The sequence below is a fragment of the Hippocampus zosterae genome, chromosome 7, assembly GCF_025434085.1.
Source record: "Hippocampus zosterae strain Florida chromosome 7, ASM2543408v3, whole genome shotgun sequence".
Lineage (NCBI taxonomy): Eukaryota > Metazoa > Chordata > Actinopteri > Syngnathiformes > Syngnathidae > Hippocampus > Hippocampus zosterae.
The window spans coordinates 2,173,331-2,188,055 of record NC_067457.1 but is presented as its reverse complement, the minus strand read 5'-3'; the positions used below and the strand labels follow the sequence as shown (position 1 = coordinate 2,188,055).

At 48.6% G+C, this 14,725-nt stretch overlaps 3 protein-coding genes and 2 long non-coding RNA genes across 8 annotated transcripts in view; 3 read left to right on the top strand and 2 right to left on the bottom strand.

Annotated features, from left to right (window-relative positions):
* LOC127604074 (uncharacterized) overlaps positions 1 to 14,725 on the bottom strand; it is a 140,516-nt gene that overhangs the window by 74,149 nt on the left and 51,642 nt on the right. The gene's annotated exons all lie outside the window — the stretch shown is intronic.
* Positions 1 to 14,725, bottom strand: part of aldh18a1 (aldehyde dehydrogenase 18 family, member A1) — a 140,164-nt gene that overhangs the window by 74,802 nt on the left and 50,637 nt on the right. The window lies entirely within an intron of this gene.
* Positions 1,228 to 11,530, top strand: LOC127604016 (potassium voltage-gated channel subfamily H member 4-like). Of its 2 annotated transcripts, XM_052070778.1 has the most exons (16): positions 1,239 to 1,865; positions 3,531 to 3,764; positions 3,931 to 4,062; positions 4,177 to 4,313; positions 5,575 to 5,821; positions 5,904 to 6,061; positions 6,160 to 6,361; positions 6,510 to 6,704; positions 6,771 to 6,970; positions 7,049 to 7,298; positions 7,746 to 7,960; positions 8,819 to 8,857; positions 9,029 to 9,378; positions 9,605 to 9,699; positions 9,861 to 9,937; positions 10,266 to 11,530. In XM_052070778.1, exons 1-16 carry the CDS (start codon positions 1,790 to 1,792, stop codon positions 10,803 to 10,805), a joined length of 3,147 nt encoding a protein of 1,048 aa, XP_051926738.1. In that variant the 5' UTR covers positions 1,239 to 1,789; the 3' UTR covers positions 10,806 to 11,530. The 2 variants fall into 2 exon arrangements, 1 of the variants encoding a protein (XP_051926738.1); XR_007963188.1 differs by lacking the exon at positions 10,266 to 11,530 and having other exon boundaries at positions 1,228 to 1,865; positions 9,029 to 9,503; positions 9,861 to 9,922.
* On the top strand, positions 11,571 to 12,865 carry LOC127604066 (toxin 3FTx-Oxy5-like). Its single transcript, XM_052070898.1, has 3 exons — positions 11,571 to 11,745; positions 11,837 to 11,950; positions 12,688 to 12,865. Exons 1-3 carry the CDS (start codon positions 11,697 to 11,699, stop codon positions 12,792 to 12,794), a joined length of 270 nt encoding a protein of 89 aa, XP_051926858.1. The 5' UTR covers positions 11,571 to 11,696; the 3' UTR covers positions 12,795 to 12,865.
* On the top strand, positions 13,265 to 14,378 carry LOC127604076 (uncharacterized). The gene is made up of 3 exons (XR_007963206.1): positions 13,265 to 13,399; positions 13,871 to 14,002; positions 14,067 to 14,378. It is a non-coding gene; the product is annotated as an uncharacterized LOC127604076 (long non-coding RNA).

Genomic DNA, 14,725 nt, shown 5'->3' with positions numbered 1-14,725 from the left:
TAGTTTCAGTGCAAATGAAGCAAGTCAATCGCCGGCAATAAAAAAAATCACTTGCACAAAAATAATTTCTTTCCATACATACCTACGTATGTATGAATGCACGTGTACATGGGTTGCCCCCCACCCGCGCCAACGGTTGTTCTTGCACAGCGTGCAGGTCTCCCATTTGGCATGTGCCCTGATATTTTTAGCAGCGTCGCCCTATTTTTTGTCCGCATTTGACATTGTCGCGCCTCGCGCCCGTTCAGAGCGTAATTACACGATTCAATGAAACGCATCGACTTCAGCCATCTTCAGATTCATTGGAAATTGTGCTGCTCCTTCCTTAGCCACTTGGGGGCAGTAAAACACATCTACTGAGGGACGTGATGACACTCACAAGTCCTCAGTACGCTGCAGCTGTCATTTTTTCATAACGTGGGGTCATGATGGTGTGCAAGCTAGATACATCGTGTTGATGCTTTATGATCCTGACAATATTCTTCTATATGTATTGTGGGGGGGGGGTTGTTGTCAATTTTGGGGAGGTATTTTTGTGTTTTTTTTTTTTCCTAGAGGATTTCAAACTTTTGTAGTATTTCTATTGTCTTTCTTTTTCGGATCACGGCTACCTGCGGGCACGCTTCCACCTGTCGTCGCCTGCCAGTTGTTTGTTGACTTGTCGGACGCGTTACTTGGGGTGTTAAGAATCAAGTCGTCATGAAAAACATCTCCCGGCTTATCGGCGTAATCCGCTTTTAGCGGCTTTTCTGCCCGCGGAGCCTTAATTCTGTCACGAGAATGCTGTATAGGGGGGCTGCGGGTCTGTGGTGGGATGGGGTATAACACAAGCTCGAATTTTAAACGGCTCTGATTTGAGAGTTTAAAAAAATACTGGTGGAGCAGCTGTGGAAGGAGACGCATTTGGTTTTTACGCAATAAAATGACCATAAATCTTATTCTTTCACCGTGAAAGTTTTTTTTTCTGAAAGTTGTCGTGTCAAACGATATGGATAATAATTGGTTCATAAAAAGCAACCGAGAAAAACAAATGGTTTTGTCCAATTGTATTTGATTATGCGATGGAATAATCCATACGAAAAGTATGCGATAGTGACACCGTCAAAAAATGACGTTGAGACACAGTTGACCAAATATGGTCAGCTCTATGACACGACGAAACATCAGCCCATCCAAGGAGTGACCAATCAGAGCTGGCGAGTTGTGCCCAAAAAAAATTTTTTAATTGACTTTCAGCTCTTATTTTGCTGATTGTGCCTCAGGTAGATGCTCTAGAATTCATCTTTCCGCTTTTGAGAATCAAGTTCCCCTTGGCCCGTGTCAATATTGATCCGGAACACACTGTGGAAAATGACCGGTATAAAAAAAAGGTTCACTGAGATTCCCGTGCGGGAAGAACACAATAGAAAGCATCCATCTACCCACCGAATACAAAAGCCATGTGCTGATAGCGGCTTCCATGGCTTCTGTCAGCTCCTCAACTCTCCCTCTCTCTCTCGCTCTCTCCCCACTTCTCTGTGTGTTCTGCTCGCTCTCAGAAGGAAGCCAGCGTCTGATTGGTCGCCGGCTCACGGGGAGCGGGATGCGGGAGCACAAGGAGGAGAGCGCAAAGATGCGATGAGGGATTGCCACGGAACTTCCTTGTTCGGATTGGGGGCTCTTTTCGCCACCCTTTTTCCAGATCAAATGGCGGACCGCTGGGGTCGCCGCCCGCACGGAGCCCCCCCTCACCGCGCCTCTGGAATGATGTGACCCCACTTGGACGCCGCACCCCGAAGCGGGGCTCAACATGCCAGTGATGAAGGGGCTCCTGGCCCCCCAGAACACCTTCCTGGACAACATCGCCACTCGCTTCGACGGCACCCGTAAGCGCTCGCTACGTCCCGTATGGCTTCAATATTCTTGGTTGGTCGAGCTTTGCCAGTGGCAGGCAGAACAACCAAATGCTCTTCCACAAGATGGCGGAATTTACGATCAACTTGCGTACCCACCTGTTGCCATTCACACCGAAAAATAGTTGTTTGTTTGTTATGTCCAACCACTTTTTTTAATGACAGCTATTTTGTTTTTTAAAAATGATTTTACGTTTAGCGCCCAAGCGGCTGGTGATCCCGTTAAGCCGCTGCTTCGCAACTCTGTTGTTTTGTAGCCGCGGCCTCCTCGAGGGAACGCGTGCCTCTTTGTAGGCCGCGGCCATGGGGATGTGCGTGCGTGCTTGTGCGTACGTGCGTCTTGTTTCAGCTCTCCCCCCAGCCTCCGTCGCCGCAAACCCTCGGAGGCCCATGCTAAATTCGTGGTGAAATATGATGCAATTTTTTGCCATATTGTCCTATGCCGTGCGCATTTGCGGTTGTTTACCTCACTGTTTTGAATCATTTGAGCCCACTAACAAATCGACAGAATTTCTCTGCTACTTTTCTACGTTTTCAGGCACTTGTTGCTAGGCAGACTTCAACAGGGCTCCATCATAACTGCCCCCCCAAGGAAAACCCAAATGTCATTTGCCAACCTTGCCATGACACTTGCGCGTTCAATCCAAAACGTATGAGAACGACGGTCGCAGCTGGCTGGCTGCAGCGCGGTGCAAAGGCCAAAATGCCCGCTGCTACATCCTCGTCCCCGAGCCAAAATGGCCGGCGTTCAAAATGGCTCCCGTCGTGTCGCCCGGGTGACAGGTCGCCACCTCTCGTGTGGGAAACGGTCGGCGTTGTGGCTCATCTGGTTGGTTGCAGACAGCAGAGACAAAAAGAAATGGCTGGGAAGTGAATTGATTCATTGAAACATCTCAAGTGGAAATGAAAGTCCACGCTTCAGCGCAGCTTTACAGATGCCATATCTGTGTTATGGTGGCCCCCACTTCTTATTTATTTATCCCAAGCATTGGTAGTCTATTTGATGCGTAGCATTAAATTCATTCATCAAGTAGACAATGACAGGAAATCATGAATTTTGAAAAATGATACGTTGAGCTGTATATGGCAAACCGCATCGTTTGGTGCAAAATATGTCAGATACGCCCCCCCTCCCCTCCCCAACTCCCCACAAAAATGGATGAAGTGCTGACTCGGCGGCAGCAAATGTCAAAACAGCGGCTCAGACGTGTCACTCTTCGCTCCCTTACCTTCTTTGCATATTTTTACACCGCCACGAGATGGTTCACGTCGATCCAAGTAGGCTGCTTCATTAACTTTTCTGTTTTAGTGCTCTCATTAAAAAAAAAAAAAAAAAACGCCATTTAAAATTTAATTAATTTTTCTTTCGCCGAAGGCATTCAATTCTCGTTAACTATCGATGGCAGCTTGACACATTTCACTTTTTCACTCAAAATTCACTTTTTGAACATTCAGAATGTTTTCACATTTGAGATTTATTTTTCAAAATAAAATATGATATCTTGCCATAATCAACTCTTTAATTGAATCTCAATTTTTTTTTTTTTTTTTTTGCTGACAAGAAGAATTAACCGGAGCGTGCTTTGCTTTTCCTTTGTCCCCCCCCCGCACCCCCTCCCCCACCCTGTCGTGCATCAGACAGCAACTTCCTGCTGGGCAACGCGCAGGGCCAGCGCGGCTACCCCATCGTGTACTGCTCGGACGGCTTCTGCGAGCTGACGGGCTTCACGCGCACCGAGGTCATGCAGAAGAACTGCAGCTGCCGTTTCCTGCACGGCGCCGACACCAGCGAGCGCGTGGCCCAGCAGATGGAGAAGGCCCTGGAGGGACGCCACGAGTACCAGGCCCAGGTGCACTTCTACAGGAAGGACGGTACGCGGTGCCAAGGCGCGCAACTCGGGGGGGTGGGGGGGGGGGGGGCTCCTTTAACTCATTCACAAGCATACCGTCACTCCCAATGTCCATAGACGAATATTGCCATTTCGAGTTCAAGAATCTCGACAGTTTGATGTTATTTAAATTTTTTTTTTGGTGCCAGGTGTGCCCTTCTGGTGCCTGCTGGACATCGTGCCCATCAAGAACGAGAAGGGCGAGATGGTCCTCTTCCTCTTCTCATTCAAGGACATCACCGACAGCCACGGCAAATGTCAGCGCAGCAGCACCAGGGAAGGTAGACGCATGTTTTTCTGAGGCCAGGGGGCGGGCAAATCCGCATCGGCGCTTTTTTTGGGACTTTGTCGGCGTATGAGCATGTTTTGCACCGCCGTGCGTTTTGTCGCGCTAGTTTTGGAGGAGGACAAGCGTCGGCGGAGGAAGGGCGGCTCCCGCCTGAACGAGGCCCGCAAGCGAGGGCGCGCCGTCTTGCACCAGTTGACCAGCCGCTTCTCCCGCCGGCCCAAAGGCGACGTCAACATGGGCGGGGTCAGTACGCCGCCGCACACGTGGCAAATGAAGATCAAATACGAACGTGTCTGCCGGAATCGGAAATAAATACAAATAAGTGCATACCTGTGTTTAAAATATTGCCAAAATTATGTCACATTTTTTGGGAGGTTGTTTGTGCAATACTACCCCCTCAATATAACATCCTGCATATTTTTTTTTTGTTGACTTTTTCAATGGCGTCGTGTCTGTGGGTTGCGTTTGTCAGACACCTTGGCGAATGCCACCGTCCTCCCACGACGCCGCGCTCCATTTATCCCTCCCCATGTTCTATTTTCATTACCTCCTCCATCCTTCTTTCAGGGCACATCTACGCGTGGGTCTGCTTCTACACACACGCGCACACACACTCTTTTAATAGCCATGAAAATATAAGGTTTCAGCTTCTATGGTTGCATAATACTTCAGCACATCATAATCCAAAATATTTTGGGGTCAGTTCGGTGACGGGATGGCAAACGCTGCCGTTTTGTTGAGCAACCGTGATGAAATGGACTCAGCAGGCAAGCGTTTAGTGTTTACGCTGTGGACATTTGAACACAAACAGTGGGGCAACACATGTAGACTGATAGTACAGAAAGACTGACATGCATATATTTTTTATCCTCTGGAAAGAACAACCAATCATAATGAGGAGTTTTGACAGGCTCCGTCCGTGGAGTAAAAAATGTGGTACGTTCTATTGTATCTATGTATATCCATTTTCAATTTCAAAATATCCCATCCGAATGTGTGAACGGCAGAGAATTAGCTCTCCATTTTCTCCCCCAAAGCCTGCTGAGAATTTTTATTCCCTCCTGACTTAATGACGTGCTGCGTCCTCACCAGGCCGCACTGGGCCTTTTCCCAATCACCGGGCGGCCTCGCGCCGCGACATCTGGGATGAAAGGCAAAAAAGAAGAGTGTTAAAGGGGGGGGGGGGGGATGGCAGCAGCTTTTCTCGACACGGCCCGGACGCTCATTCGAGTGTCAGTCAGCAGCTGTTGATGACTGTCTGAAGCCTTCTGCTTCAAACTAAAAGGCTTTTTTTTGTGGGTCTATCCATGATAGACACATCTACCAAATTGCATGTTGCTTATATCAATAAAAAAAAAAAAAACGAAAATCATTTGACTCAATTCACCCTCCAAAAATGGCGTCAGCGTTTAAATTCTTCCAACTAAAATGGAGCACATTCAAAGAGATGACTCGCTTCCAGTTTTTAGCCAACGCTTTGCCTTTTTGTGTCCGCGCCGGTCAGAACATGATGGATCGGCTTTCGGTGCCGGAGTACAAGGTGGCGGCGGTGCAGCGCTCTCGCTTCCTGCTGCTGCACTACAGCGTGTCCAAGGCGCTGTGGGACTGGCTGATCCTGCTGGCCACCTTCTACGTGGCCGTCACGGTGCCCTACAACGTCAGCTTCACGCCCTACCACGACAACGCCGACGCCGCCGCCGCGCGCTCCACCATCGTCAGCGACATCGCCGTCGAGATGCTCTTCATCACAGGTCAAAACTGGGATTAAATGCGGAAATTAGATCTTAGTCATCATGTGTGAACTTTTTTTTTTTTTTTTTTTTGTGGTGGCAGACATCATCCTGAACTTCCGCACGACCTTTGTGAGCCAGTCGGGTCAGGTGGTGTACCAGTCGCGTTCCATTTGCCTCCACTACGCCACCACCTGGTTCTTTGTGGACCTGGTGGCCGCTCTGCCCTTTGACCTCCTCTACGCTTTCAACATCACAGTGGTGAGGATGCCTGAGCGAGGTCCTCTCATGTGGGCGATGGAGAACCAAAGCTCTTCTTTTTTTTTTTTCTTTTTTTTTTTTTTTATCTTTGGCCGCAGACTTCACTGGTGCACCTGCTGAAGACGGTGCGTCTGCTGCGGCTGCTGCGGCTACTGCAGAAGCTGGACCGCTACTCGCAGTACAGCGCCATGGTGCTGACGCTGCTCATGTCCGTCTTTGCCCTCCTGGCCCACTGGATGGCCTGCATCTGGTACATGATCGGACGCAAGGAGCTCGACACCGGCCACACCTGGGAAATCGGTCCGTGCGCTTCATTCAAATGTCCTTTCATCATTTCAATTTGAAATATAGATTTTTTAAAAAGTGTTTTTGGCGCTGTTGGAAAAAAAAGCATAAGTCATATTTTTTTTAAAAAGTCACTGACCTGAGTTTTTGGACGCGTCGCAAGGGTGGCTGCACGAGCTGGGCAAGCGTCTGGAAACGCCGTACGCCAACAGCACGGCGGGGGGGCCGTCGGTGCGCAGCGCCTACATCGCCGCCCTCTACTTCACCCTCAGCAGCCTGACCAGCGTGGGCTTCGGCAACGTCTGCGCCAACACCGACGCCGAGAAGATCTTCTCCATCTGCACCATGTTGGTGGGCGGTACGTACCCCTCCCCCCCCCCGCGCCCCTCCCACTCCGCGGTCTGACTGTAAATCCTCCCCGCAGCGCTGATGCACGCCCTGGTGTTCGGGAACGTGACGGCCATCATCCAGCGCATGTACTCGCGGCGCTCACTCTACCACACGCGCATGAAGGACCTGAAGGACTTCATCCGCGTGCACGCGCTGCCCCAGCAGCTCAAGCAGCGAATGCTCGAGTACTTTCAGACCACCTGGTCTGTCAACAACGGCATCGACGCCAACGAGGTATAGCCGCCCGCGCCACCCACTCGCTCTCGGAACTCCGCTAACTTCTTTTTACGCTTGTGGGCGGCTCGCGCGCAGCTGCTGCACGACTTCCCCGACGAGCTGCGCGCCGACATCGCCACGCACCTGAACAAGGACATCCTGCAGCTGGCCGTCTTCAAGGGCGCCAGTCGCGGGTGCCTGCGCTCGCTCTCGCTGCACGTCAAGACGTCTTTCTGCGTGCCTGGCGAGTACCTCATCCGCCAGGGCGACGCGCTGCACGCCAACTACTTTGTCTGCTCCGGATCACTCGAGGTCCTGAAGGACGGCGTGGTGCTCGCCATACTCGGTTCGTACACGCCGCTGTCGCCGCTGCTGCTTGTAAATTCATACCTTCATTGTACTGGCTACAAAAGTGTTTTTTTTTTTGGGGGGGGGGTTCCATTACAGATTTTTTTTTAAATGACTCTGCTAAATAATCATATCCAAACCGGCATCCGTCTCAAGAAATCCAAGCCCTTGTATTATATTTGTAGTGTTAGATTGCATGTCTAGATGTGCTGCGACACCTTTTGTGCTCACGTAACCTTTGGTCAAAGGATCCAAACAGCACACTAAACATGCTATTTGTTGGCATCACCAAAGATCTGGCGAGACGGGCAACCAGCCAAAAGTCCTCCGAAAATTGCAGTAATCGTATTTGTTCTTCGCCGGGGAGTCTGGTAGAATGACTACATTGTCTGTTTGGGTTGTGAGATCCATTTCTTCATAATTTTTGTGGATGGGGTGGGGGCAGGAAAAGGCGACCTGATCGGATGCGACTTGCCGGAGAGCGAGCAGGTGATCAAGACCAACGCGGACGTGAAGGCGCTCACCTACTGCGACCTTCAGTACGTCAGCGTGCGCGGGCTGAGGGAGGTACTTCACCTTTACCCCGAGTACGCCGGCGTCTTCGCCGCCGACATCCACAACAACATCACCTACAACCTGCGGGAGGGCAGCCAGGACCAGGTACTGACCAATTACCGCACATACATCATGGCAGGGGAAAAAAAAAAAAAAAAAGATCATTGGCCTATTTTTGCATCGTGCCTTCATTAGTCATCCAACCGTTGAGAATTTGAGGGCAACCAAAATGGCGTTGAAGAGCGGGAGACGCCGCGCCGGGATGCCGCCGTCTACATCCTGCAGCCGTTCGTCCAAAAAGGCTGATGAAACGTTGCCAAGGGAACAGACCGTAGGATCGCAGTCCAATCTGCCAGATGGAAGGCTATTTTTAGCAGAGTCAGGGAAAACCCTTCAATCCCGTTGGCGTTTCATGGCCGCGCCTCTCCGCGCTGATGTCGAAAAAAAATAGGAAGTTGCCTCGATGTCTCACAAAGGGGTTTTCAAAATGTGGGGCGCCGAGACCACTTTGAGGGTCCGAAAGCCAATTCAACAGAACGACCGTGTCCGTCCATCAACTCCACACGAATCTGGGTGAGAAGATCATTTGTTCTCAGAAAACAAAACACGTCCTACACATCTTTAAAACTGAAACGGTGTTCCCAAATGTGAGCAAACGCAACTTTCGAAGTCCCCCGCAAAGGCATTTTTCCAATGTGGGTCACTTGCAGCAATAACGCAGGATGCTCCGTTCACATCCCGTGCGTCATCACAACAAGTCTGCATCGCTCCGGGGACAATTTTCGAGGAAAAAAAAAAATGACCGGTGCTGCCGCCACTAAACGTTTCTACCCTCCCGCCAAGCCCTCTCCCTCCCCCCCTATTGTACGATAAAATGCTTCTTCAACTTTTTTTTTTTTTGACGATAATTAAAATGCAAATGGAGTCAATTGGGGGCCTCTCCGCTTTTTCTTCTCTCTGCAGGGACTCGGCAGGTTTCCAAGGTCTCCCAGGATCCTACATGTGAGTCCGCGTGTGTGTGTGTCTTTTGATGGATTTCTTTTCAAGTCAAATACTTCTTTTCATATTGCTGTTTATTTGATTTTCATGATGACTTTTCTGTTTTTCTCCGGTTGGAGTAAAAATATCTGAAAAGTCCGCCTCTCCTCTTTTTTTTTTGTTTGCGCGCCTTAGGAAGCGCGACCGAGTCCCTTGGCGGAAACGAGCAAGCAGGAGAATTCGTCGCCGTCGGCGCGATCGCGCCGCAACCTGCTGTTGCCCAACCTGAGCAGCCCCGTGCGCCGCACCTCCCTGGGCAACCTGCTGGGCGACGAGCTGCGGCAGTTCAACGCGCTGCGACGCTGCCGCTCGCCCAACCTCCGCCGCGGCTTCCTCGGGCCCGGCGCCGCCGCCGCCCCCTCGCCTCCGACTCCGGCCAAACCGCAGCGCGCCTCCTCCGCCCTCCAGTCGGGCGAGGAGCGCAAAGCTCCCGAGCTCCTCATCCCCACCGTCACCTGCTTTGGCCCCCCCGACCTCAGTCCCAGGTATGCTCACGCCGTCCATGTAACCCGCTTTTCAATTGTCTCATTGATAAGGATCGTTTTTGGGGAAATGAAGCTCCTCAACTCAACAAAGAATTGATTAAGAAGGGTGCCGGCAGAGTTTTTCGGTGACTAATGGGGGCTCGAGTCCCCCCCCAAAAAAGAAAACGGTGAGTCACCTACTGTCCGGAGTCCGAGTTGAACGCGCTCTCTCGTTACTTGGCTCAAGGGTGGTGGACGGCATCGAGGACAACGGGCACGTGTTCCATTTCAACGTGGAGCACGCCGGGCCACGGGACAAAAGAGGTCGCGGGGGAGCCCAAGGTAAGCCGATCGCCCGCCCGCACGCCATCTGGCGGTCCGGGTCGGGGGCCCGCGCTCGCTCGGCCGCCTCCTTCTGCTTCAATTTCAGATTGGACGAGAATGACGACGATGATGATGTCGCAATGCGAAGCAAAACCTTTTTCATTTTGCTCCAAACTCAGATTCCACGCGGGTGAACGGCCATCTCTTCTTGGAGACTGAGGAAGTCCGGCAGAGTATCGGTCAACTCCACCAAAAGGTAAGAAGCGGCTTATCAGAGGTGTGGTTTGTTCGTCGATTGTCTTTCGTCGTGGGCAAAGTTATGTTGTGTCCCCTGTACTGGGTCGCAAATAGGTATGTAGGTAATAAAAAATAAAATAAAAATACGCAGGCAGCTCCAAATGGGCTCAGGAAGGAGTGCTACAAAGCGAGCGTTCATTAATCCGCGAGGTTCTCTGACTCGACAAAAACGTTGAACAAAACTTGACGACAATCCAGCGCTGCGCCTTTTTCCACTACGGCGGCAGCGTCCCCGCGGATTTGAAAGTGCCGTAAAGCGGATTTGCTCCCTTTTCTCCTGCGCGCAGATGGCCTCGTTAAACCAAGAAGTCTCGGAGCTGGCCGACGGCCTGCGCAGCATCGTCCACCTCCTCCAGGCTCACTTCAACGCCCATCAGAATTCGTACCTCCGCCACCAGGGGGCGCCCGCTGAGCCTGGCCACCGAAGCCACCCGGCCACCGCCCGGTGCCCGAACGCTACCTTTTTGTCCGCGACGCCGACGTCGGGTCCGACCGCCATCAGCCGATCCCAGCCCGCTTTGGACCTGCGCCCCGATGCCGACCCCCTCGCCGACCTCCCGCCGGGCGGTTCTTACCCCCTTCTCGGCCTGCTGCAAACCTCACACGAGGACGTCGCGTCTTTCGTTCAAGACTCGCATCCCTCTTTGATACCCGCTTGCACATCCCCGTCCTCACCTCGATTGGCCCACCCGGGTCTCGATCTGAACCACCACGGTGAGGAGCGCCCGCAGGGCAGCCGCAGAGAACGCGAAAGCACGTCCAGGTCCAGCGTTGGCGTACAGACGCAGAGTAGCGAGCAGTCGTGGTTTCTGGAACTCGCGGATTAAAAAAAAAATGCTTTTGTTTTTTTTTTTCAATCGGCGTTTCCCCAACACCACCGACGAAAAGACTTGGAGGAACCCCACAAGGCCATCGAGCCTCACTTGAGGCCCTCACGCTCCTCCGCGCTTTTTATCGTTGCTATGCAAAGAAGGCATTTCTAATCGAAGCTTTTCTCAAATGATGAGACGGCCGTCGGAGTTTACAACAAAACTTTTTCTTACCCCCCCCCTGAAACGCATTTTACGCCCTGGCATGGTCAACATATTCTTTTTTTTTTTTTTTTTTTTGAAGGAAAAGCTTTCCAAATGGACTTGTTTGCATTGGCTGAGCCACAGGCGCTTTGTGGAAAGCAAACGCCATTGCAAATACGCTCGCATGAAACAAAGTCCAACCGCCCCGATGGGTGGATTGCATTACATCACATCACTGCAGCAAAAAAATGACATAAAATGAAAAAAAAAATGACACCAAATGAACATCCCGATGATAAGTCGGTAACTATTCCTGTATGTACTGAAATTGGGCTCTATACCTCTTCTCGGGGCCAATTCTAATTCCACCAAGTGATTTGGTCTGATTGCTACCAAAGAGTCAACGCAGTCAAAGTTAAACAGTAGCTAATCATCTGTGGAAAGCTTTGAAACGTTCCCACATTGCTTCATGTTGTATTTTTTTTTGGGGGGGGGGGGGGATGAGGGGAGGGGAGGTCGCTATGAACCATGTGTTTCAATCAAGTCTGTTTACTTTTTTTTTTTTTTTTTGGTTTTTGTTGACCCGCAGTCCATGTTTTTGTACTATTGTGTCAAAATGTATTTCCCGAACAAGAAAGTTGCACATAAAAGGAGACGGCGCTCGGAAGAACAACATCAATCCAGTCGGATCTTGGCTTGAACAACATGAAGTGCCTCCTCGTTGCTCTTCTCGTCTTTGTGCTCGTCAGCCAGGGTGAGTGTCGTGTGCGCGATTCACACTAACGCCTGTTTAGTTTTGCTCACGTAAAACTTCCCCCCCCCCCCCTCCCCCCCCCTTGGTCTAGGCGAGGCCCTGCGGTGTTACTGTGGAGGAAAACGGCACTGTCCAAGCGGATCGGTGGAAGTGTGCACGCCTTCCAGCAATGCCTGTGCCAGCGTCATCTTTGAAGTCGGCAGCGGTGAGTATTTTCTTCTTCCAGTGTTGTCATATTCAATTCGCGTATGTCGTATGATGCGTCTGAATTGTTTGGGGCACATCTCCCACTTTTTTATTTTTTTTTATTTTGTCAATGATAGTCAGATTGGGACTCTTTTTCTTGGATACAAAAATACTGCAACTTTATTTATTTATTTTACATTTACATTTCTCAGAAAAGTATATCATTTTTGGGGGTATCTTTTGAACGTGTTTTTAAGTATACAACTTGTTTGTTTGGGGGGGGGTTCTCAAGAATATATTTGTCAGGCTTGCTTGCAATGTTTTTTTTCATTCTCTAATACTCATGACTTCATTTTTGAAAAATGTGAAAATTGCAGCTTTTTTTGGTCATATTGCACCTTTGTTTTTAATATTTAAAAGATACTTTATTTTCATTTTTCAAACTGTCACAAACTTTTTGCATCTTCTGATTTTAGTCGTTGGAAAAAGAAATGCACCTTAATTCTGCAAAAAATAAAAAAATCCACACTTGGTCCTGAATTAATATGAATAATTCTGGTAAGAGTCCGCTTGTTTTTTGTTTTTTTTACCCTCCAAAAATCTGAATTCTCTCTAAAAAGTACTGTGAACCCCCAACAATGACGACTTAATGTCACGGCTCCAGCCGGTGGGGACCAGCGCGAACGGTCTCGAAAGCGGAAGTCCGCTCGGCTTCTACCAGCTGTGTGTCCATTTTTTTTTCTTTTTCATCCACAGCCCCCAGCTACTTTAAAGGCTGCAGCACGCTGCAGAACTGCCAACTGATGAACAGGCCTGGCATCTCCACGGCTAGCTGCTGCACCACCGACTTGTGCAACCGTTAACGCTGATGTCGGAGAAGAACACGACAACGCTTATGTTGATGCTTGAATAATAAAAACCTGGTTTGGCTGTCTATGGGCTTCCCTTGTGTGCTATTTTTCTTTTTTTTTTCAAGGGTTTAGGCACTCATTGGAGTCCATTAGAATGGTGCTCAGCAACTTTTAGTGAACTGCTCAAAATTGCAATAGAAGTCTTTGCTACCAAAGAGTAAAAGTAGTAAAAGTTCAACAGTGCTGAAGGAAGAAAAGTATCAGATGACCTTTGAAAAGCTGGAAATCACCACGACATTGCTTCATGCTGTATTTTTTTGGGAGGTTCATCATTAACCGTGTGTTGCAATAAAGTACCAGTAGGTATGTTTATTTTATTGGATTTTTCTTAACCTCTGGCACATGTTTGTGTAACACATATTTAGGGGTTCAGATATTTTAATTGAAGTTTCCGTATCATGACGTCATCGAAATACAAACCACGTGCATACCTGGCGACTAATTGTGAACGTACGGTAGCTAGGATCATTTCGCTAGCATTAGCTTCTCTGGTTTCGGGGACGCTCCATACCTTTTGGACTGCAAATGTCGACTCTTACTTCGCCGCCATTCTTGAGGTAAATAGTGTTTGTGACACGTGTTTTGAATTATAAGCGTAATATCTGTTCGTTAGTTTTCCGTGGAGCGAAAAATGAAGGCGGCGTCCTTCTATTGTTAATAGAGGGACGCTAGCAGGTTAGAAAAACGCTAGAAAGCTAGCAGGTGGATACTGTACCTGCTAACAAGCTAGCAGGTGTATACTGTACCTGCTAGCTTCGAATAGAAGGCTTTCAACACTCGGACGCACTTTCTTGATAAACTGACACTGTATTGAGCATTTGTTATTATTACCAAATAACGTGGTGATTTTTAAACGTACTTTTCCTATGTTTTTATGATTTTATGTCCTGTTTTTATAGAATATCTCGCCTAACAATTCTTACATTGTATTTTCTTATTGTCTGTACTGTACAGTGTCCTTGTGAGGCATGAAAGGCGCTTTTAAATAAAATTCATTATTATTATCATTATTAATTTCTGTTCATTAGTTGTTCTGGCGAGCTTTCAAATGAACACAGCTTCCATCCATCTTTGCAAAACGAAGACCTCGCACGAGGACCGTGATGAGGGCTATCTCAGTGAACGTGGTGACAGGGATGAGGAGTACACTTCCAAACCAGGTGAAAATAAGATCGTGTTATGTTTCAGCTTGTTTGTGATACTTATGGGTTCAACTATGAATAGGTAAAACGTCTGCTGACTTGGACTGTGGACGACAAATGTGAAACGTTCATCTGTGCCTCAACAAAAAGCGCAACTGCTTTTGTGAATCCCACGCGTGAGCTAAAATGACATCCTCACTTCCAGCAACTCCAATCGCATAAAGGTAAGTCGAGTTGTGTTTTGTGTTCATATGTTTTATGATTAATACTGGTCTTTTAAAAAAATAGTATAGCAGATATGTCTATGAGTTGTTACTGGCTTTAGAGATGAAATGAAAACCAAAATAGAGAATAAAGATCAGTATTCTGCAAAAAGAGGTGTATGTTTATTGTTAGCAATTTGATTACCCCTGTCATTTAATAAAAACCCCCATCCTATTCCAAAAGTGGTTACTTAAATTGTTTTCCAAAAAAATGTTTTTTTCAACTGTCTGTCAACTCTGCTAGGAGGCTAATACAATTATTTCAAGATGTATTTCTCTCCAAACATTGCATTTTGAAACAAAGATATGGTTTGTATTATTTATAGACTATTTTAGCCCGCAAAAATGTGCTCTGTTAAAAAAGGACCACAGATGATTATTTTCTTGAAAAAAAATCTTTATACTGTACATTCTCGGACAAACAGGTATGTCGCTTACACACACACACACACACACACACACTTGTGCTTTTCACCAT